Below are 21,402 nucleotides of genomic sequence, written 5' to 3'. Positions count from 1 at the left end.
ACGATAGATATATTGTGTCCACTCGATATAACCATGGTTAGTAAGTTAACCCTTCACATGTTGTTCGTAATAATGGCTAGGTCAAATGACTGTTTTACCCCCGAGATTACCTCTTGTTCTTTAAGTTTCACTGATCCTCTAATGAACAATTTTATGAACAATTTTATTTGTGATCCAATCAACAAATAGAATTCCTCTCGGGTCAATGACATGGTGGGCCCCTTGTTCAAGACCCAGAATTAGCACTTAAGGGAACAACCTCTCTATTATACTTGGTAGGAGCGAATTCCATTGTGCACCTTATGTCCTCAGCTATCTACCTAGTCTTACCTTTTATTGAGCCAGCATTGTTGAGTACCCACACTTATGCAAATCTAAAGACAACCCGAATAAATAGGAGTTCATAGTTAGCTTAGAACTAAGGTTAAGTTACTAGGTCATCATTGTGAAATAGTCAGTCTTAAACAGTAAACAATGTTATAAAGTAAGAGTGATTTAATTCTTAGTTCGATCTTGTGCAAACTCATTGCATTGGACGCCCCTACTCCTCATGTCACCACATGAACGAATAAGGATTAATTCGTTTGTAGCACTTTACAACTCCTTGTAACAACTATAGAGTAGGTCGCATCTGATAATGTTACCAGAATAAAGCACTCAACCTTATTCCTATACTATAGATCATTTTGACTATTTACTCGAACCTGATCAACTCTTATGTCTCCACATAAAGTTCAAGTACTCATGTAATAATCATGGATCTTTTAGTTTATTAGATTTATTTCTGAAACGAAATAAGCAATCATATATTCAATAACAACTTGATTGAATCAAACTTCAATAATAACTTTATTGAATTTCAGAATAAGTTTATTGTTTACAAACCACGAGTGTTAGGACATAAAACCCAACAAAAAAAGTTTGCTAATTCACTTAATTGGGCTCACATTAGAAAAAAAATTTAATTAGTTTAATGAAACCCTATTCATCCTCTAGGGTTACCATCCCACAAGCTATAATTATGGATATGAAGTAAAGAAATTAAGAGTATAAAATATTCAAAGAATAGATATCAAAGCACAAATATCTCACTATAATTATGGAAACATTAATGAAGTATGGAGGGAATATTCACTAATAAAGAAGCGGAATGAGTGGACACGTGCTTTGATTTACGTGGTTATGATGGAGAATTCTAAATTAGATTTTATTTTTTTCATACCAAGTATTTTTCATTCCAAATTATATTATATTTTTTTTGCCGCACACATTTTAGTTTTTCGAAATTTTTACATCATCCATAACTTTTATGTTAAATGATATATTTTTTAAATTAGTTGTTAATAACCATTTTTTTCTTGATTTTGATTAGGAGTCGTTTTTAAGATTTTTCCCCTTCAGTGGTTGGTTCCTAGAATAAATGACCAAGGATTCCTAGATTTAAGTAATTAATTAGTTTTTATTTAGGATTTAGAAAATTATTTCAAATGGTAAAACTCTTGAAAATATTTACAAGATATAATCATGATAGACGCTGATGTCATTTATAGATACAGTCTATCCGTGTCTCTATCATTCATAGTTCTCAAATTTTGTTATATATTGTAAATATTTTGGTACATTTTTTCTATATTTAAAAACAACTCTTAGGATTTTGTATAATTTTAGTATTTCATTTAGATATTTTATTAGGGGGCAATTTTGACATTTGATAAATCCTATTAAAAATTCTGAAAAAAATCGTTTGACCATTTATTTAAATAAAAAATTGGATGGCCATATTTCAAAATGCATATTTAAATTTTATGTTGTTGTCACATTTCAAAATGATTAAAGTCACTTTTGTCATTTTTAAAATCATTCTAAGGGCTCATTTAGATTAACTTGAGATTTTTTTTTTTTTTTTCAAAAAACTCATTTTTATTTAAACACTTTTGATAAAAATTTATTAAAATACAATTGAAAATCTATTTTAAGTGGTTACCAATTTCTTTCAATTTTTTAAATTAAACACTTGAAAGTGTATTCCAAACACATCCCAAAACATGCTTTAAGTTGTTTAAAACAAAATTTGATAATATAAAAGTGTAAAATTAATGGTAACTATTTTTAAATTAAAAAAATGTTGAAAATATTTTCTAATATAGCAAAATATCATTATTTATCCGTGATAGACAATGAAAAACATTAATAGACACTACATTTTGCTATAGTTGTAAATATTTCATTTTTCTATATTTGAAAATACTCCTAAAATTAAATATTAAATTAATTTTAAGTAATTAAAAGTGTATTGCATAATGACTTTAAACATAAACATACACTATAGTTGGATTTTAAACAAACTTTATTTTAAAAATGAATATAGTAAGAAAATAATGTTTGGACAATTTTTTTTATGATCTTTTGAGATTGTATTTTCAATTATCATCCACTGGACCAACAAGCTACAAGCTAGTTAAACAAGAACCTTTCCAATTTGTCAAGAGGGAATCTTTTTCAAGTGTTGTAAACACTTGAAATTTCATTGACAAGTTGAGAGGAAAATTGGGTTACCACACATTGAAAATACATTCCACCTACCAAACTTTGACATGCAAATAGTCTTGGCCTTCTCCATTCTCAAAACCCTAATTAAAACATTTTTTTTAAAACAAAAAACAATTAAAAACCCTAAGATTCCCTCCTCCTCAAAAATGTGTTGCTCTATAAATCTACTTGTCTTTTGTTATTGATATCTCTTTACTTAAAATTCATGCAATGCATTAGTGGATTCAAATCTTGTGGTGGGGTTTGTCCTTTTTCAAGGATAAATAAAGTCATCTAATGAAAGTAATGATAGTAAGAGGATGACCATAGAGAAGAAAGAAATGATATAGGCACATTCTAAAGCCTACAAAGTCTAAGTTTGAGGTATAACTAAAACTAATCAACAAGATAGGGACAAAATAGAAAAAAAATTGTAAAAAAAAAACAAATAGTATTCTTAAATTTAATCACTAATAATGGGTGTTTGGTCCACCAATTACATAAGACGGTATTAAACAACTCAATTCAACTCACTAGGGATATACATGGATTGGGTTGGATTGTGACATTTTTTTTTTGGATTAACCTGAAAATTCGGGTTGACCAAGTTGGCAATCCAAATCACCCAAACATGGTCTCCAACCCCCAACCCTCAAAATTTGGGTTGGGTTGGGTTGGGTTATCGGATTATTATTATTATTATTTCTTAATTTAAAATACTTAAATTTATCTACAACGCATATCTAATAACTAAAATTTCATAAAATTAAATTCTTACATACCAAATATCTATAATATCTATTACAAATTTCATATAAAAAAATATTCTTAAAAGAAAAACAAAAAAAAGAATTCACAAATTCATTAATTCTAAAAGAAATATGTATATATTTTATTAATATATACAACTCGAGTTGGGTTGAGTCAAGTCTAGACCTAATCCAACTCAAGAAAAATAGAAAAATTTAACTCAACCCAACACAAAACTATTCTAACCCAACCTAACTCTTATAGTTTGAGTTGAGGGCCCAAGTTGTTCAGGTTATCGGGTCATTTGAATACCCTACAACTGTTGAAGTTTGCATATTTATCGAGAAATTTTATCTTCCAATTTTGACCCCAAACATAGACTTACTAACTTCAGACTTCCTAAATCAACTATCAATGTCCTAAACACCCCTAAATGTATAAAACTAAATCAATACTAAATCAGATTTACGATGAACTCCTTCAACATAATAGATATATAAATGCAAATAATTTATTATAAAACCTTAATAGTAGATTAATTAAAATTTGAAAATTGTTGTGAGTTTGAAGAACAAAAGCGCACAATGAGAACACGAATATGGAGAAAATATGATATGATAATAATATATAATAAAATAAATAAATATAATAGGGTTGTTTTAAACAAAAAATAAACTAAAATATTTACAAAATATAGTAAAATTTTAGAACTATCAATGATAGACACTGATAGACTTCTAGCACTATCTATTAGTGATATTGATAGACACTGATAGAAGTCTATTTGTTTCTATCATTGATAGTTCTAAAATTTTGTCATATGTTATAAATATTTTCAACAATTTTACCATTTGAAATAATTTTCCAATATAACATAGTATATAAATATATAAAATAAGTAAATAACCAAAGTAAATAAATTAACAAAGAATGAATTTCTCCACTTTCTCCAATCTTGATCATCAATATATATTTGCCTTTCAAAACCCACCAAATATCACTATTTATAGGCAATTTGGCAAGTAGAAGGTGGATTACATGGACACTAATAGTGCATAATCTTGAGACACATGAACAACATGAGGTAATGGATAAGTAACACATGGCCAATGGAAATCTACATTATACCTAATTTAACATATTTATAATACTCCCTCTTAGATGCCCATTATATATGAAATATGCCTCGTTAAAACCTTATTAGAAAAAAAACCCACTAGGAAAAAAAATCATAGTGAAGGAAAAAAGTACATATTTCATATAGTCTGATACTCTTAAAAAGTATATTTACTCCCTCTCATGGAAACATCACTTGAGATCTCTCAGTCGCCACATTCCAATGTTGTGCACTAGTTTTTCAAAGGTTGAAGTAGATAATACCTTTGTAAATAGATTTGCCACATTATCTTTCGAACAAATTTGTTGTATAATGATGTCGCCATTTTCTTCAAGATCATGAGTGTAGAAAAGTTTTAGTGAAATATGTTTTGTTGTACTATTGCCTTTCAAAACCCACCAAATATCACTATTTATAGGCAATTTGGCAAGTAGAAGGTGGATTACATGAACACTAATAGTGCATAATCTTGAGACACATGGACAACATAAGGTAATGGATAAGTAACACATGGCAATGGACGTTAATAATGGACATACCTAATTTAACTTATTTATAATACTCCCTCTTAGATACCCATTATATATGAAATATGTCTCGTTAAAACTTTATTAGGAAAAAAAACCCACTAGGAAAAAAATCCTAGTGAAGGAAAAAAATACATATTTCATATAGTCCGATACTCTTAAAATGTATATTTACTCCATCTCATGGAAATATCACTTGAGATCTCTGAGTCGCCACATTCCAATATTGTGCACCAGTTTTTCAAAGGTTGCGGTAGGTAATGCCTTTGTAAATAGGTTTACCAGTTATCTTTCGAACAAATTTGTTGTATAATGATGTCGCCATTTTCTTCAAGACCATGAGTGTAGAAAAGCTTTAGTGAAATATGTTTTGTTCAATCTTCTTTAATATATCCTCCTTTGATTTGGGATATACATGTTGTGTTGTCTTCATATAATAACGTAGGAAATTTTTTATTAGAAGACAAGCCACATGTTTCACAAATCTACTGAATCATTGATCTTAGTCATACACATTCTCAACTAGTCTCGTGAATTGCAAGAATTTCAACATGATTTGAGGAAGTAGCCGTTATGGTTTGTTTCACTGACCGTCACAATACAACAGTTCCTCCACATAGAGATGTTCACGGAACGAGACGGGGATGGGGAAGGCTTCTCCGTCCCCATCCTTGCCCCCCTATTTGATTCTCCATCCCCGCGAAATTTCCCACGGAGATCGGGACGGGGATTCCCTGTCGGAAAAACTTCACTGTTTGTTTTTTTAATATATTCATTTTTGGCAATTTTGTTTTCTCAACCAAATAAAATTGTATATATTAAATGAGTTATTTCTAATAAATTTTTCATTCAAAGAAAATAATATAAAAATTAATTATAAAAATATGTGTAAAAATATAATTTAATTCTGTTAAAATTTAAATATTACAATATCATAGTCAAGTTTTCCGTTTAAATACTACAACATTTATGACTTAAGGTAGAAAGTCTTAAATGTTAAACAATTTATAAATGTATTAAAGTACGAAAAGGTTGAAATGAAAATTAGAAAATAACTAATTTTTTATACCACAATTTTTGTAAAAAGTATATAGATATAATAATAATAATAATAATAATAACTATAATAATAATAATAATAATATAAGTAATTATTATTATATAAATATAATTATATAATATATTCATCGAGGCGGGACGAGGAACGTCAGCGGGGACGGGGACAGAGAATATAATCCTCATCCCCGTCCTCGTTTAGCCAATAGGGAATAAATCATCCCCGCTCCCTCTCCTATTCCCAGTCTAATTGGAGATTCTCCGCCCCATTCGAGGCGGGTCCTCGCGGGGTAAATGGATATCCATCCCTACCTCCACATGTGAATAGATAACCTGTTTCAGATTTAGCTCTGTGTAGTTCAGATAAATATCCAAAATCTGCATAATCAACTAGATCAAAATTTGATTTTTTTGATTTTTTTTTTTAAATCCATATCAGTCCTTCCTTGGAGATAATGGAGTATTCGCTTAATTTCATTCCAATGTCTTCTAGTTGGAGAAGAATTATATCTAGCAAATAAATTGACTAAAAATGCAATATCTGGTCTTGTATTACTAGCAAGATACATAAGTGCTTAATTGCACTAAGATATGGTACTTCAGGACCAAGAAGTTCTTCATTATCATCTCGAGGTCAAAATATATTCTTCTTCACATCTAATGAACGAACTTCCATTGGATAAACACATATCTCATCTATTAAATGCTCAATTTTCAAGTCAAGAATTTTTTTTTATTTTTTCGAGATCTTTCATCTCAAATTCTTTCTTAAGATGTTCTATTTCCTTTGAAAGCTTTTCAGGAATTCCAATTATATTTAAGTTATCAACATATACAGTTATAAAAGCAAATCTTGACTGTGATTTTTTTTATAAAAATACATGGATATGTTGGATTGTTTTGATATCTTTCTTTCAACAAGTATCCACTCAGGCGGTTATACTACATTCGTCTTGATTGTTTCAATTCATATAGCGACCTCTGTAATTTTATTGAATACAATTCCTGGGAATTTGATTTATATATTTCCGGTACCTTAAATCCTTTTGAGATTTTCATATAAATATCATTATCAAGAGATCTATATAAATATGTTGTGACTACATCCATAAGATGCATATCCAAACTTTTATACACAATTCGGTCAATTAAATATCTTTAGTGTAATTGCATCCACCACTGAAGAATACGTCTCTTCATAATCAATATCAGGTCTTTATGAAAAACCTTGTGCAACTAGTCTTACTTTATATCTTATGACCTCATTATTTTTTCGGATTACTAGTCCAAAAACCTGACATTTTGAAAGTGAGTTAATTCTGCCTCAATTGCTTCTTCCTGCTGAAGCTAGTCTTTTCTATATCGACATTCTTCAGCAGATTTTGGTTTAGAATCCTCATTTTCATATATAATATCAAGAGCAACATTATACGCAAAAATGTTGTCAATAACTATATGAGTTCCGTTCCATCTTTTTCTTGTCATGACATAGTTTATTGAAATCTCGTTATTATCTTTATGTATTTCACCTTCCTCATTAGTCATGTCATGAATTTCTTCATGAGTATTTACATCCTTAACTAAGTCTTCTTGGCTATTAATTATTTTAATTATTTTTCTTTTTTGAGGATTTTTATCTTTGGGACCCACTGGTCTACCACGCTTCTGGCGTGTTCCAGATTCATTAGTGACAATTTGCTATATTAGGATATCAATTTTCGATGGAACATTTGCAGCTAATATGTGTGACTTAGTTACTTTTTTTGCATCTATAAATGCATTTGGTAACTCATTTGCTATATTTTGCAAATGAATTAGCTTTTGAACTTCAAGTTTAGGGGATTTAAATAAGACAATAATGATGCATTCCATGTAATATTTTTTTCCAACTTCTTAATTCCTCCCCCTAATGTTGGAAAATTTGTTTCATTAAAATCAAAATTAGCAAATCGTGCAGTAAATACATCACCCGTCAGGGATTCAAGATATTTGGTAATTAATGGGGAATCATATCTAATATATAATCTTAACCTCCTTTGACGACCCATCTTAGTAAGTTGTGGTGGAGCAATTAATGGGGAACATATAGTGCACATCTGGTAACTCATTTGCTACATTTTGCAAATGATTTAACTTTTGAACTTCAAGTTTACATTGATTTGTATGGGGATCTAAATAAGACAATAATGATGCATTCCATGTAATATTTTTTTTCCAACTTCTTAATTCCTCCCCCTAATGTTGGAAATTTTATTTCATTAAAATCAAAATTAGCAAATCGTGCAATACATCACCCATCAGAGATTCAAGATATTTGAAAATTGATGGGGAATTATATCCAATATATAATCTTAACCTCCTTTGACGACCCATCTTAGTATGTTGCGGTGGAGCAATTGGAACATATAGTGCACATCCAAAAATTCTCAGATGGGAAATATTTGGCTCATGGCAATAGCTAATTGTAATGGCGAGTACTTATGATAAGATACTGGCCTAATACGTACAAGTGACGTCGTATGCAAACAGAACATCCCATAGAGATGTAGGAAGCTTAGCTCTCATAAGCAATGGTCTAGTAATTAACTACAGATGTTTTATGATTGATTATGTTAAACCATTTTGTGTATGAACATGAGCTACAAGATGTTCAACACTTAATCCAATTGACATACAATAATTATCAAAAGCTTGGGATGTAAATTCACTAACATTATCAAAACGAATGGTCTTAATTATATAATCAGGAAATTGTGCTTTTAAATCAATTATTTGAGAAAATATTCTTGCAAATGCAAGATTTTGACTTGATAATAAGCACACATGTGACCATCTGCTGGATATGTCTATTAATACCATAAAATATCTAAATGATCCACTTGGTGAGTTAATAGATCCACAATATCACCATAAATTCATTCTAAAAATGTAGATGATTTAGTCCCCACTTTGACTGGTAATGGTCTAATGATTGATTTGCCTTGAGAGCAAGCATCACATGATAATTCATTAGATTCAAGAATCCTCTGGCTCTTCAATGGATGTCCATTTGAATACACAATAATTCTTCTCATCTTTATAGACTATGGATGACCTAATTTGTCATGCTAAATTGTAAATATGTCTGGATTCATGAACTTTAGGTTCATTATTGCATATGTTTCAATTACTCGTGTATGGGTATAATATAATCCAAAAGATAAAGCAGACAACTCTTCTAGTATATATTTTTCATGAGATAGTAAATATGATATAAAGATACCCTATATTATTCTTTCTATCGGTCTCAGTAGGATAATTATTGCAAAATATATCATTAAAACTAAGTAGACTTCTCTTTGATTGACTAGAGAACAATGCATTATCAATTGTAAATTTTGTTCCTCTAGGCAAAATTTTGTTCCAAACCCTTCAATAGGTTTGCAGAACCTGATATTGTATTGAGTTTTGCTTTCAGTATTGTCCGTTTGGAAAAATATTTTCTACTTGTATATTGTATGTGTAGTTGCACTGTCTACTAAACATAGATCTTCTTTATTCATTTTTTAGTCACCCAACATATGAAAATGATCTAGGTTTATTCATTAAAAGAAAATAATTACGATAAGAAAAATAACATTTAGAATATACAAATGTTAACATCTACTAAGAGGAAGAAAAACATAGAGATGAATAAAAAAAACAACATCAAGTTTAGATACTTTCAAAGTCAAAGGAAACACTTGATGTTCCATCGATTCTGCTGATTTTCTCTTCAGGAGATTCAAATAAGTCTGCCATATCCAAATTTGTCATATGGGATGGGTCATATATGTCACTATCTTGGTATGATCATATCTCTCTCTCAAAATTTTCCATGCTCACCATATGAAGAATAATTGTTTTTTATAATCATACCTCTATCTCAAAATTTTTCACAAGATACAAGAATCTTTTATCGTAAGATACTTCATTTTCAATCCCTCGCGGAAATGATGACGAAGAAAAGCGTAGCTTTTGTTTTTTCCTGAGTGGATGTTGTACTTCGTTCTTTAATGTCCTCTCTAAGATTCATAGCATCCAGGTGGATTTTGGCATTAAGTACCCATGACAAATAACTATTTTCGTCAATATCAAGGGCAATAAATTCTAATTTTGTGAGATTTGTCATGGTAGCACTATCATAAAGTATTGTATTTATATTCGAAATTTAAAAGATATTAAATATACAAAATAACGTTAAATTTATTAATTACAACGAAGAGGAAACAACCGACATACCTTTAACGAGGAAAACGATAGAAGCTCGTGTTGATAACATGTTGTGAATTTGAGGAGCACAACAACGCACAACGAGAACACGAATATGGAGAAAATATGATACAATAATAATATATGATAAATTAAATATAATATAATATATAAATACATAAAATAAAGAAATAACAAAAGTAAATAAAATAACAAAGTATAGATTTCTCCACTTTCTCAATCTTATTGGATTGATAACCATTATGTGTGTGTCTTTGAGGACCTACCAAATGTTACTATTTATAGGCAATTTGGCAAGTAGGAGGTGAATTATATGGACACTAATAGTGTGTAATCTTGAGACACATGGACAACACATGAGGTAATGGATAAGTGACATATGACCAATGGACACTAATAATGAGCATCTACATTACACCTAATTTAACATATTTATAATAAAAAAATAAGAATGTTTGAATTGAATATATTTGTGTGAACATACTAAGATGGCATAGTCATTGAAGCAAAGGCCTAACATATGATGTTTGATTGAAGGGGGTATGTGTTATTATGCCTGCCATCATCATTTTGTGGCCATTCAAGCCTAGCTAGTGAATTTTGAAGCATTGATAGTTTTGATTTGTTAATGTTGAAAGGACTTTTGCCATGTTGACATTTGAAAGGAAGAAGTAAATATTTTACATTTCATTCCTGAGTTTATAAAATTTGATTCTTTTTTCTAGGATGGAAAACTTTGAGCTCATGCCATTCATACTTTAAAATATATAATGAATTTCAAGTGTATGTATACATAGGTATGAATTATGATAAAGTATCAAACATTTAATTAACTTAGGGTGTGTTTGAAATATATTTTTACGTGTTTAATTTTAAAAAATAAATCATTTTGAAAGAAACTGAAGTATTTGACAATCATTCAAAATAGTTTTTCAAATGTATAAATCCAAACGGGCCCTTAAGTCTTTTGGTAACTTTTTACTTTTTAAAAGTTAAGTCTATTTCCTCTCTATCCCTTACAATATTTTTCATATTTCTTAATTCAAGAATTGAATTATTAGCCAAACTCCAAAAACAAAATTAAGTATTTTAAAAATTATTTTTTTAATTTTTAAAATTTGACTTGATTTTTGAAAATATTGATAAAAAATAACTAACAAAGTAGTGAAAAAGAGTTAATTTTATAAACTAACAATAATATTGTGAGGGGTGTTTGGCCCATCAATTTCGTAGATGGATGTTAAATAACTCTAGTATTCATTAATGAAGTTGGCATAATTATCGAGAAACTTTGTTTTTCACTCTCTTTTGCACGTTTATTGAGATATTTTATCTTACAACCCCTACATCCGAAACACGAAGTTTCTAATTCCAACATAGTGTCATAGATAGTCTTGAATATGTAGGGTGAAAATTATTACAACTTAATAAGTTTAGTGGTAAAAATTGATCGGTTTTTTTTTTCCTTCCAAAATTAAACTAAAACTGTTATTTTAATCCTCAATATATAAACATAGCTCAATATTAAGATATCTTCTCTTGAGATTAGTGGTTAAGACCACAATTTAAAATGGTGATATCGACGAATACATCGATTCTTAATTTTACGAAAATTTTGATGAAGATATCAATATCAATGGATATTTTCGAAAAATTTTAAAAACAAAAAATAAATTTAAATTTGTGAATACATATTTTTATAATCTTTAAACAAGTTAACATGTCTATTATTTATAGAATAATTGTTTTAAATTGTAAAACTACTAAAAATATTTTCAAATATAGCAAAATGTCACTATCTATCCGTTATAGACCACGAAAGACCGTAATAGACACCTAATGAGTGATAGATTGCACGGATAGATAGTAATATTTTATTATATTTATAAATAATTTGGTTCATTTTCCTTTATTTGAAAATCCTTATTTATATTATATTTACATTAGTGATAATCTGTTGTTTATTTTTATGCTTCGTAGACTTTTCTACAATATAATCAAAATATCGAATCTTTCATGTTGATATCAAATCCATAAAAACATAAAAATATCAATGAAAATAACGACATATCAAATGTAAATTTAAGATTATGGTTAAGACACCCTCATGGGTACTTCAAACAAAAATTAGTTTAAGCAACGTGTGGAAACAATTTTCAAAACATCATAACTTTTCACCACACTGGGGACAATTTTTAAACAATTTCTACTATATGACAAAGGAATAGAATAAAGACATTCTCTCAAAATTTTAGATGATTTCATAATCATCTCTTCAGACAGAAGCCTCTCACATGTCAAACTTACATAATTTCATAAATATCTAAGAAATTGTTTTATCCATTTATGTATATAGAGGGAGAGATGTTAAGCCTACAAATGGAAATTCAAAATTAATTGCAGACTCATTAAGTACAATAGTTATACAAATTTTCTGCAAAATGACTTGGAATAAAAAAACGTTTGACACCATAATATTATACCATAGGTGGAGATCAAAAGTAGATTATTAATTAAAAGGACAAGATTTTATTTTCTAATTTCTTTGTTTTTTATTTTCTCTTTTCAAACCTTATGTATTTTCATACAGCAATCTCTTGAAGCTAATTAGACACAAATATTAACTGCTTAATAAAAATTAAAAGTATCCCCAAACACAAATATAACACACATAATTAAAGAGAGAATCAAGGCCTCTTAGGAAGAGAAGATCATCTATCATGGGTAACCTTGGCTGTCTATAGGGATATTCAAACCCCTTTTGTTTTGGTTTTGATTTCTGTACTATAAAAACAAAATAATTAAAACACACCCACTATGATCATTAACATCTTCAAAATGACCCCTTTTTAGTTTCTAAAAATCCAGTATAAAAAAAAGTTATATATCTTTTCCCTTTCAATTCTTAAGCCAAGAAATGAAAAGTAAACAGATGATATTTGTGTGTGTGGGTGTGTTTTACTAAAAATCCAATGAGAATATAAAATCACCCCAAATTTACATACATATATAGATTCAATTCACCTGTAGCTTATTTTTGTGAAGAAGTTACCATGAACCTCCACCAAAAATTCCATTCCAAAAAGCAGGAACATCCCCCAATTTGGCTCCTCCATTTTGATCAGTAGAAATGATGGTTGAAAGTTGCTTAAAATCCTCCAAAGCAGTAGCAGCAGCAGTGGGCTGTTGAGGAGCTGGTGTAGGCATTGGAATAAAAGGAATCAGCTCTCTTTGAGACATTATTCCACTACTTCTCAGCATTATTTGATTATTCACATGAGTATCATCAGATGACAGCCAACAACAAGAAGTGGCAGTATTAGCAGCAGTTGAAGAACAAGAAGTAGTATTGATATTTAATTGAGAGATGTCCTGATGATCATCATCGTCACCATTATTATAATTCTTTTGATTGTTCTTTGAAGGAGGTGATGAAAAATTAGCTGAAGGTCTCTTGTTCTTCCTGGAAGCCCCACCTACTGGAATGTTCCTCAAAGACCCACCTGCTGTCCAATATCTTCTACAAGACTTGCAAAAGTATCTTGGCTGTGCGAGGCTGTAATTGTTGTAGTAACAGAACTTTGTATTGTTGGAATTGCATCTTGGACAGTTCAATATTTGGTCTTTCCTAGCCTTTTCTTTTCTTTCCACAACTGCCTTTATTCCCTCTTCTTCTAATTCCATGTTTTTAACTTCAACCTGCATCTTCCAATATTCATCACAACAACACAAACACAGCTAACTGACCATTGAGAGAGAGACTAGAAAAAGAGAGAAGGGTTCAATGAGACATACCTGAGGCCAGTGAGAAGAATCCATTAGAGAAAGAGTTATGAAGGAGATCAGCAAAGAGCAAAGACCAGTTTTCTTGCTTTAATTCTAGCAGATGGTCCAAAAGCAAGATCCAGCAGAGCCCTTTGTGCTGCTCTTTATTATGTGTCGGCCAACAGTAGGAGGCAGAAAGTAGAGAGCTTTTATTATTGTCTCAAGTGACCTTTCTTTGTCATTATATGCTTAGACTATGTTCTGGAAACTCTTTCTTCTCAAGGGAAAGTTCTTTTTGGTCTTCATTTCATCATACTACAAGAGTAGAAAACCCTTGAAGGATTTTCTTCTTGTATATACATTTGAGATTGTACAATAAATTATATTCTCACAAAGGGGGTTTACCTATATGTTTTAATGTTATGTTTATAATTAATAAACTTCCCTTCATTGTATTAGTTATTTTGTACCTAAGTATTGTATTGAACCTATAAATATATGACCATGCCCTTATTAGTTATGACTTTTGTTCTTATGTTCTTCTGTTTTTTTACAACATATGGGACGGAAATCGAGCCTATAACGTCAAGGTTCATAGTACAAACACTATGTTAGTTGAACTATACTCATTTTGGCAATTATGATGTTTGTTTGTATGTATTATTTTGCATATAGTTGTTTTCATAACTATCAAACAGTGTAACTTGGAATTAAAGTAATAATAATATGGGAGGGCAATGATTCGTCTACTGTTTAATAATTGGTTGCAATAATTAAAACCAGACTACATAATATTTAAAAATCCAAATTTTTGCCAAGAGCAAAATCGTGACAATTAAAACTATAGATCATTTGACAATTTATATCAGCTAATGTACTTGTCACAATATGAATTTTATGGAGGAACGTCTACGCACATAAGGTGACATTATATTATCATAAAGCAATACTGTCAGTATCTAATGAGAGTTTGAAAAAAATAGAACTATCGAAATTTTTATTGAGTGGTTTTGTTTCATAGGTGTTTGCTAGGGGTGAAAATGAGCAATGTTGATCATGTCATTGCCCGTGACAAAGGTCAATAGTCTTTTTCATGGCTAAAATTTTAGTTGCAGGATCAACAGAGTAAAAAGATGGTCACATAAGAAAGCTTATTGACAAATATGGCACAACTATTAGGCCTCCTGTGGCTCAACCCAGAAGCCATTCCCCTTATAAACATTGCAATCTTTCCAAGACAGAGACTCTGTAGTCCAAAATCAAGTATAAGTGGACCCACCCACTAAGCAGAATTAGCAGGTGGGACCCTTCCAAGAATCAACCATTGACAATGAAGGATTTAAACTTCAGCTTTAAGTTTCCCACTCAATCAGGTGCTGAAAATCAGCCATTGAAAATGAAAGATTACCCCCCTATCTTTTAAATCATAATCTAGCCTTTCTAACTTGTAGACTTTGATTAATGTAGAAAAAGCAGACCAATGAAGTTAAACCTATGTGCTTTCATGATTCAACTTCCTATGTAATAGAGGCAATCATCTTCTCTTACATCCATCATGACAACAAATGAAGAGGAAATAGTAAACTTTGGCTTTTATGGGAAATAAAGCGATATGTTCTTTTCCAAAAGGAAGTGGTTGTAAGCAATGTGTAGGTTGTATTTAGGCTTGGTCAAGAAGTAAGGTTTCTAGTATGCCTTCTGTAATATGCAATGTATAATATACAATCCAGCCTTCACCATCAAGAACTCATGAAAAGAGTGATTCCAGTGAAGAAAGTCGAAAGCTAATTAATTACATTAAGAAAAAGAATTACATAAATAACAAAAAACAATCTGATGAGGTATCAAAATTTGGAACTAGAAGGAGAAACTCATGGTCCAATGATTTACCAGAAAACCAGTCACTTGATCCTCATTGTCTGCACCTGACATTTCCCACCAGGAGTACTTGACGGAATTATCAATGTCTCCATAGCCAAGTGGTGTGATAGTTGATCATATACACAATGATGAAGCTGAAGGCTTAGATTCTTTGTTCATGATGATCATTCACTTTAAACTAGTCATTCAATTTGCAAACATCAATGAACTTCTGGATTGCATTGCGATATTGTATCCCCTGTAAAAATACGAAGGACGTTAGATATACTAGAACTCACAGGCCACAATAAATGATAAGAATGCTAATAAGTTAATAACTTCAAAATGCAAATTATCCAAGTGCATATTGAAGTGAAATTCCATTTACCCTTTTCACTTCTAAATGTAAAAGAAGCGTAGGATGCAACTAAAGAATGCAGAATGAGCTCTTTATCCGGTGAGACATTAATAGTTGGGGACATTAAGTCAAAAAATAAGCCAAGTCAGTCTTATACTTTATTGTTTTGTTTGGGTATTTTTAGAGCAGTCCCATTCTCTGCCCTTAGTGTTCTTTTCTTTGCCTCAATCGGTCCCTTTATGGAAAGTTCAATATTTTGTCGGCTGGTATTGCATAGCTAAAATTGTTAAACCTCAAAAAGAATATGTTACAAATAGTTTCTTAGTGCATGAAGACCTCCCCACTCAAAAGTTTTCCTCATTGCAGAACACACTGTAAAAGATTACCTCCCCCAGTATAGTTGGTGACAGTCCATGCACTGCCAGAACTCTAAATTCCTGTCAAACAAACAGCTCGGAATTTTTTGGAAACCCTTCGCTGCCTGCACAGCCTCCTCCGTTGTAAGGGACTTTTGAATAAACCTTCCATTGCATTTGGTACATCTAGACATCAGCTGATCCTCACTAATTTTCAAATTGAAAGTTTCAATAACCTACAACAGATTTAAATGATAGGGGAATTAGAATGGGCCTCTGCAAAATAACCTAACTGGAGAATTGATTTTGTTTTACAGTGCAAAGCTAAATTAACAGTTCAGAGCTATATAAGTGTGTCTACTCGCTAGAAGGGAAAAATATATCTATTATCAATTCAGAAAGGGTTAGAATAGAAATCAAAGTTTTGCAATAAGTATCGTAGGCTTTCAACTGCTACAGCTAAGACATAGATACTCCCAAGTCCCTAGGTTCTAAAGAAATTTTTATTACTTCATTGATCTCATTAAAAGTTCCTTTTTCATTCTCATCTCCAAAATTCTTTCAACCTATAAATCTCCACCAAATTTGAAACGTAGGAACCCACATTTGACGTAAAAAGACATGGTGATATGGCAATTTGAATTATTATTCAAAGAATGTAATCCAGGAATTTAAGGAACGTTCAAAAGGCTTAGTTCTTCCTTAAAATTGTTTCCAAGATCTCCACCAAGATTGGTCCATTAATGAACAAATGCTTTTGACTCCCATAGCCCATAATTATAAATAATTAGCATCTATACCTCGAGTAACTGTTCGTTCTTTAGAAGACTTTTAACTCTGTATATTTGATTACATAACAAATACTCATGTCTCAACAGTTTAGCATCCCTAGTCAAGAGTACTCTCTTCTCCTTGCAAGCTTGATCAATTAATTCCCTGCATATGATAAAGAACTTCAATTGACTGCATGGACAATATCCACATGGATAACTAACAAATTAATCTGCAAAATGTAATCCATTAAAACTGTTAATAATTTTGAACCTAGAGTCCGGCTTTTTGGAAAATGGAACTGCAGCATCAATCCCAACACAACGTAGGTGTTTTGCAAGACCTTCAACCTGGAGTAAACATTTATCATTTATTAGAATTGTTCTTGTCCCTTATACTTTGGCCTACCAAACACTCACTAAAGCAAGATATTGACCACAAACACCTTTTACTAGAAGTGCTTTATTCGATGATTCAGAATTTATAAGAGCTCTAATTTTTAGTTTCTGCTTGTGTTGCAAACTTGATAGCATTTAAGAAAATAAAACCTACAAGCTTCAAGGAGAAAAGAGGAAACCTAAATATTTACCATAACATCACATAGAAATTTAGGGCATCCATCACCCCCGAAGGATGAATCCCATGGTGGAGGGCCCTGCCAATCTTCAACACACACAATTTTCTTTTCACTGCAAACCACTTTCATAGTCGATGATCTCTTGCCTTTTCTTTTGGAGGTCCTAGGCTTTTTGTCCGACTCTTTCAACATAATTTTTTCACCGTAGCTCTTGACAATTTTCTGAAGATCTTCATCCATATGCATACAATTTATACTCGATGATGCAGAACAATTTCCCCTTATATTAGCCATACTCTGTGGAAAATCAGATGCAGTAGCTCTGATAATGTTAGAGGCTTCAGAAACTTTGGTCCTTAATATCTTCTCATGCGCATCTTGCTTTTCCAGAATCACTTTCAACCCAATATTCATTTCAGTGGAAGGAACTGCAGAAACATTCCTTAGAACATCTCCTGGAAATTAGAATTAAGAATCACAAATTTCATAATCAATAGGATAGTTGAAGATCCAACAAACAATAACAAGTTATTTACTTTGTCATCATTTATACTTGGGACGGGTGGGGGAGTAAAAACCTGCAAAATCTAGGAAGCAGTAAAATAAATAGTAGAAAATTCTAACCAATTCTCATATACAGGTTTGCTCAAGGAAGGAAGTTGAAGGGAACCAATGCGCATACTAAGCTGTAACTACCAAGATTGCTCTACCCTTCAACTCCTTTCATCAGTAAATCTAGTCCAATGGTTTAATGAAACCAAGGCTACTTGTAAGAGTTGTAGCTAAAACCTTAGATTTTTGTTTTTGTTAATGAACAGCTGAAAATAGTAGAGTCATACTTCAATAGCCTTAGCTCATCGTGAATATGGTATTTATATGCATGAGCCAGTCATAGACTTACAAAACAATAATTGACCAGGTTAGTATTATAACTACAGAGGTTTCCAAATAGACTGACTTGTTTAATATAGTAAATAATGTTTCTGTTTTCCTATAATATGGTAAACAATATGAATCTTCTATCTGGCTCCTTTTACGTGACGTACATGGGCTATTGGCGTGAGAGCATTGCAAGGATGATTCACAAGATTTGACAATCAAATTTGCAGACGTCTATGGCAATGAATTCAGAGTTTGACAAAAACAAAATAATTGGTCACCAATGGTAGTGGAGTTTTGAAGCACAAGAAAATGTTCGAGAGAACTGATAGCTATTAATATAATTTGGACCAAAGAGGAAAAAAGACTCTTTTCTTCTTTCATTTGTGTTTTTTAATTTTAAAATCATGAAAAAAGAGCAAAACACTGCTAACCAGAAGCCCATCGAATCCAATAGACATGAAGGGCGCAGACACTATAGACTTCCTAGATTATTTTTTTCCGGAGTTAGAGGTCCACTGAGCTCAGTGGGGAATATCAACATGGAAACTCAAGAAATCATTTTCTTTCAGGTTTTTCTAATAGATAAAAGCATTATGGATCACCAAGAAATCTAACATTTGTTCTACTTCTAGAAATCCCAAGGTTCAGACACGACAGACCTTTAAGAACCTTGGAGTAGAAGACATTAAATATTTCAAGCAAGCAGTGGGCATCCATGGCTGCGTATGCTATCTGCTCTTCTGTGAGGGGACGAAATGACCAATCACTACATTGAAGCTCCTAAAGAAGATATAAATCAAGGTTCACAATTAGTACAAAAGTACTTCGTCATATTGACTTGAGGAAGAGCCTTAGCTCATTGGAAAGATTCAAGAGAAAGCTAAAAAAAAAACCCACCAAAACAGCCTACTAGAACAGCAATTGAATGATTTGGTTATAGGACATCACTGAATTTACAAACAAGACCATATATGGGAAGTGTAAAAAGTCTAAACGTAATAGAAAAGGTAATTTGAAGTATGTTAAAGAACGTCAAACCTTCGAAAGAGAGAATCCCAGTACTTCACTGCAGATAGCTGCAAGACTCTTAGATTGCTTATGCAACTTTCTTCCCTTTTGCTTATACTGAAGATGATTATAAATGCTCGTAATATCCATAAAGGGTTCAATCTAAAACAATAGATTTAAGGAGAAAACTTAAAATCCTGTACTTGAAACACCGGAACTCAAACAAAACAAAATTTTAATCCAGATTTAAACACTTACACGATCAAGACCAGAGAGGCCGCCGCCATAGGAGCTGAAAGTAGTGGACAGGTAAACCAAATCTTGCTTAAATCGAAAACCCAGTTTCAAAACATGGGGAGAAACAAACACATCCCTTAACAAATCCCAAACTGAGGATAAAGGAACAGAGAGCAGGTCGAGCAGAAAAACCACGGAATCATTCCGGTGCTCGGAGTAGAATTGGCAAGCTATCTGGAGAAGCGAGACTCTGGGGAATGAAGAATGTTGATCAGGAGTTCGAAGGGGCTTCCACTCGGCGTCGAGGGCAATAAGCTGAGAGCGAGTCAGTGCGTGAGTTAGCTGAGTGAACTCGGGAGAGTCGATAGAAGAGACAATATGGATTTCAAAGGAAGGCCGGGCGTTCTGGGAATCCATAAGAAGCCACATCTAACGTCAAATTCGGCTTACTTTTATACTTTTTTTTTCTTTCTTTTTATTACTTTTCAAAGAGATACTGCGTGAACATCTTAGGAACTCATAAACCTAAAGAACCTCCCAAAGTCTTCCATAGAAGAAAACTCACACAAAACAACATCCCCTCCAGCCCAAAAACAACCCAAACAAGGCGATGCGCAATAGAATTATTATCATCCATGGTTTTATAAATTTCAATAAAGTCATAATCTTCTCCATTCAATAACTTTATCACGTTGAGGGCATTCGAATCCAGTAAAATCAATTTTACTCGATCTCTTTGAAAACAGCATAAAGTATCACCAAAAATCCTCATAGACCGCTCAAGCTTCAAGAACATATATGTTCTGAAAGGATGGAACTCTCAAGAAGCCAACACTAAAGGAAAATCGAAGGGAATCACGAACCACCTACCCAAGACCTCTTGAGTTGAGAGAATCACTCCAAGATATGTCCACATTCAACTCCTACCCACTCGGAGGAGGGAAATTTAGGTCGATGACCTAATATTTCGGCCCATAATGCCAAATGACCCCATTTTTTATAGAACTGTCAATTGACCATCTGCTTATCTCATCACGGTATGAAATTATAAAAATGCCTCTCTGGTCTATATGATACTCATTTGCTCAAACTCAACCGTCGTCCCACACTCAAAATTCTCGTGCAAGTATCGTTCAATCTCGCTCTGTAAAACCATCGTCCATCTACTACCGTAATCGAAGTTCTCTACTGGGTAAGTGAATTTGATTTTTGTCCTGCATGTTGTGATGCGTGTGTTTAGGTTGGTTTCGTTTGATCGGTCGTCACGTTCATAACTAATTTTGAGGTTTAATCAGTCGAGTCTATTTTTTATTTTGGGTTTCAATGTGTTCTGCATTAGTTGAGGATGAAGAAGATAT

General features: G+C 31.8%; 2 protein-coding genes across 3 annotated transcripts; both read right to left on the bottom strand.

Annotated features, from left to right (window-relative positions):
• Positions 1 to 12,736: 12,736 nt before the first annotated feature.
• LOC120083988 (uncharacterized) lies at positions 12,737 to 14,212 on the bottom strand. The gene is made up of 2 exons (XM_039039895.2): positions 14,026 to 14,212; positions 12,737 to 13,929 (listed from the first exon to the last, which is right to left on the bottom strand). The coding sequence occupies exons 1-2, from the start codon at positions 14,047 to 14,049 to the stop codon at positions 13,279 to 13,281; spliced, it is 675 nt and encodes a 224-aa protein (XP_038895823.2). The 5' UTR covers positions 14,050 to 14,212; the 3' UTR covers positions 12,737 to 13,278.
• A 1,478-nt stretch (positions 14,213 to 15,690) lies between these two features.
• LOC120083979 (3'-5' exonuclease domain-containing protein) lies at positions 15,691 to 20,952 on the bottom strand. 2 transcript variants are annotated; one of them, XM_090306443.1, is made up of 8 exons: positions 20,066 to 20,952; positions 19,838 to 19,969; positions 19,459 to 19,579; positions 17,930 to 18,372; positions 17,614 to 17,690; positions 17,370 to 17,505; positions 16,604 to 16,805; positions 15,691 to 16,116 (listed from the first exon to the last, which is right to left on the bottom strand). In XM_090306443.1, exons 1-8 carry the CDS (start codon positions 20,471 to 20,473, stop codon positions 16,055 to 16,057), a joined length of 1,581 nt encoding a protein of 526 aa, XP_090162569.1. In that variant the 5' UTR covers positions 20,474 to 20,952; the 3' UTR covers positions 15,691 to 16,054. The 2 variants fall into 2 exon arrangements, with proteins under 2 accessions (XP_090162569.1, XP_090162565.1); XM_090306439.1 differs by having other exon boundaries at positions 15,878 to 16,805; positions 19,838 to 19,924.
• Between the last annotated feature and the right edge of the window lie 450 nt (positions 20,953 to 21,402).

This window comes from Benincasa hispida, chromosome 1 (assembly GCF_027475165.1).
Source record: "Benincasa hispida cultivar pf3 chromosome 1, pf3_genome.v1.1, whole genome shotgun sequence".
NCBI classification, from domain to species: domain Eukaryota; kingdom Viridiplantae; phylum Streptophyta; class Magnoliopsida; order Cucurbitales; family Cucurbitaceae; genus Benincasa; species Benincasa hispida.
This window is presented reverse-complemented; position numbering and strand designations above follow the sequence as displayed.

What these genes read in the sequence shown, in the direction of transcription:
- LOC120083979 (XM_090306443.1), bottom strand. Translation starts at nt 20,473, where the DNA reads ATGTGGCTTCTTATGGATTCCCAGAACGCCCGGCCTTCCTTTGAAATC. An exon ending in AGAACGAACAGTTACTCGAG is followed by an intron (nt 16,806 to 17,369) that starts GTATAGATGCTA and finishes AATCTGTTGTAG; the next exon opens with GTTATTGAAACTTTCAATTT. An exon ending in CTGTCACCAACTATACTGGG is followed by an intron (nt 16,117 to 16,603) that starts GGAGGTAATCTT and finishes TCGTATTTTTAC; the next exon opens with AGGGGATACAATATCGCAAT.
- LOC120083988 (XM_039039895.2), bottom strand. Translation starts at nt 14,049, where the DNA reads ATGGATTCTTCTCACTGGCCTCAG. An exon ending in ATTCTTCTCACTGGCCTCAG is followed by an intron (nt 13,930 to 14,025) that starts GTATGTCTCATT and finishes TGGAAGATGCAG; the next exon opens with GTTGAAGTTAAAAACATGGA.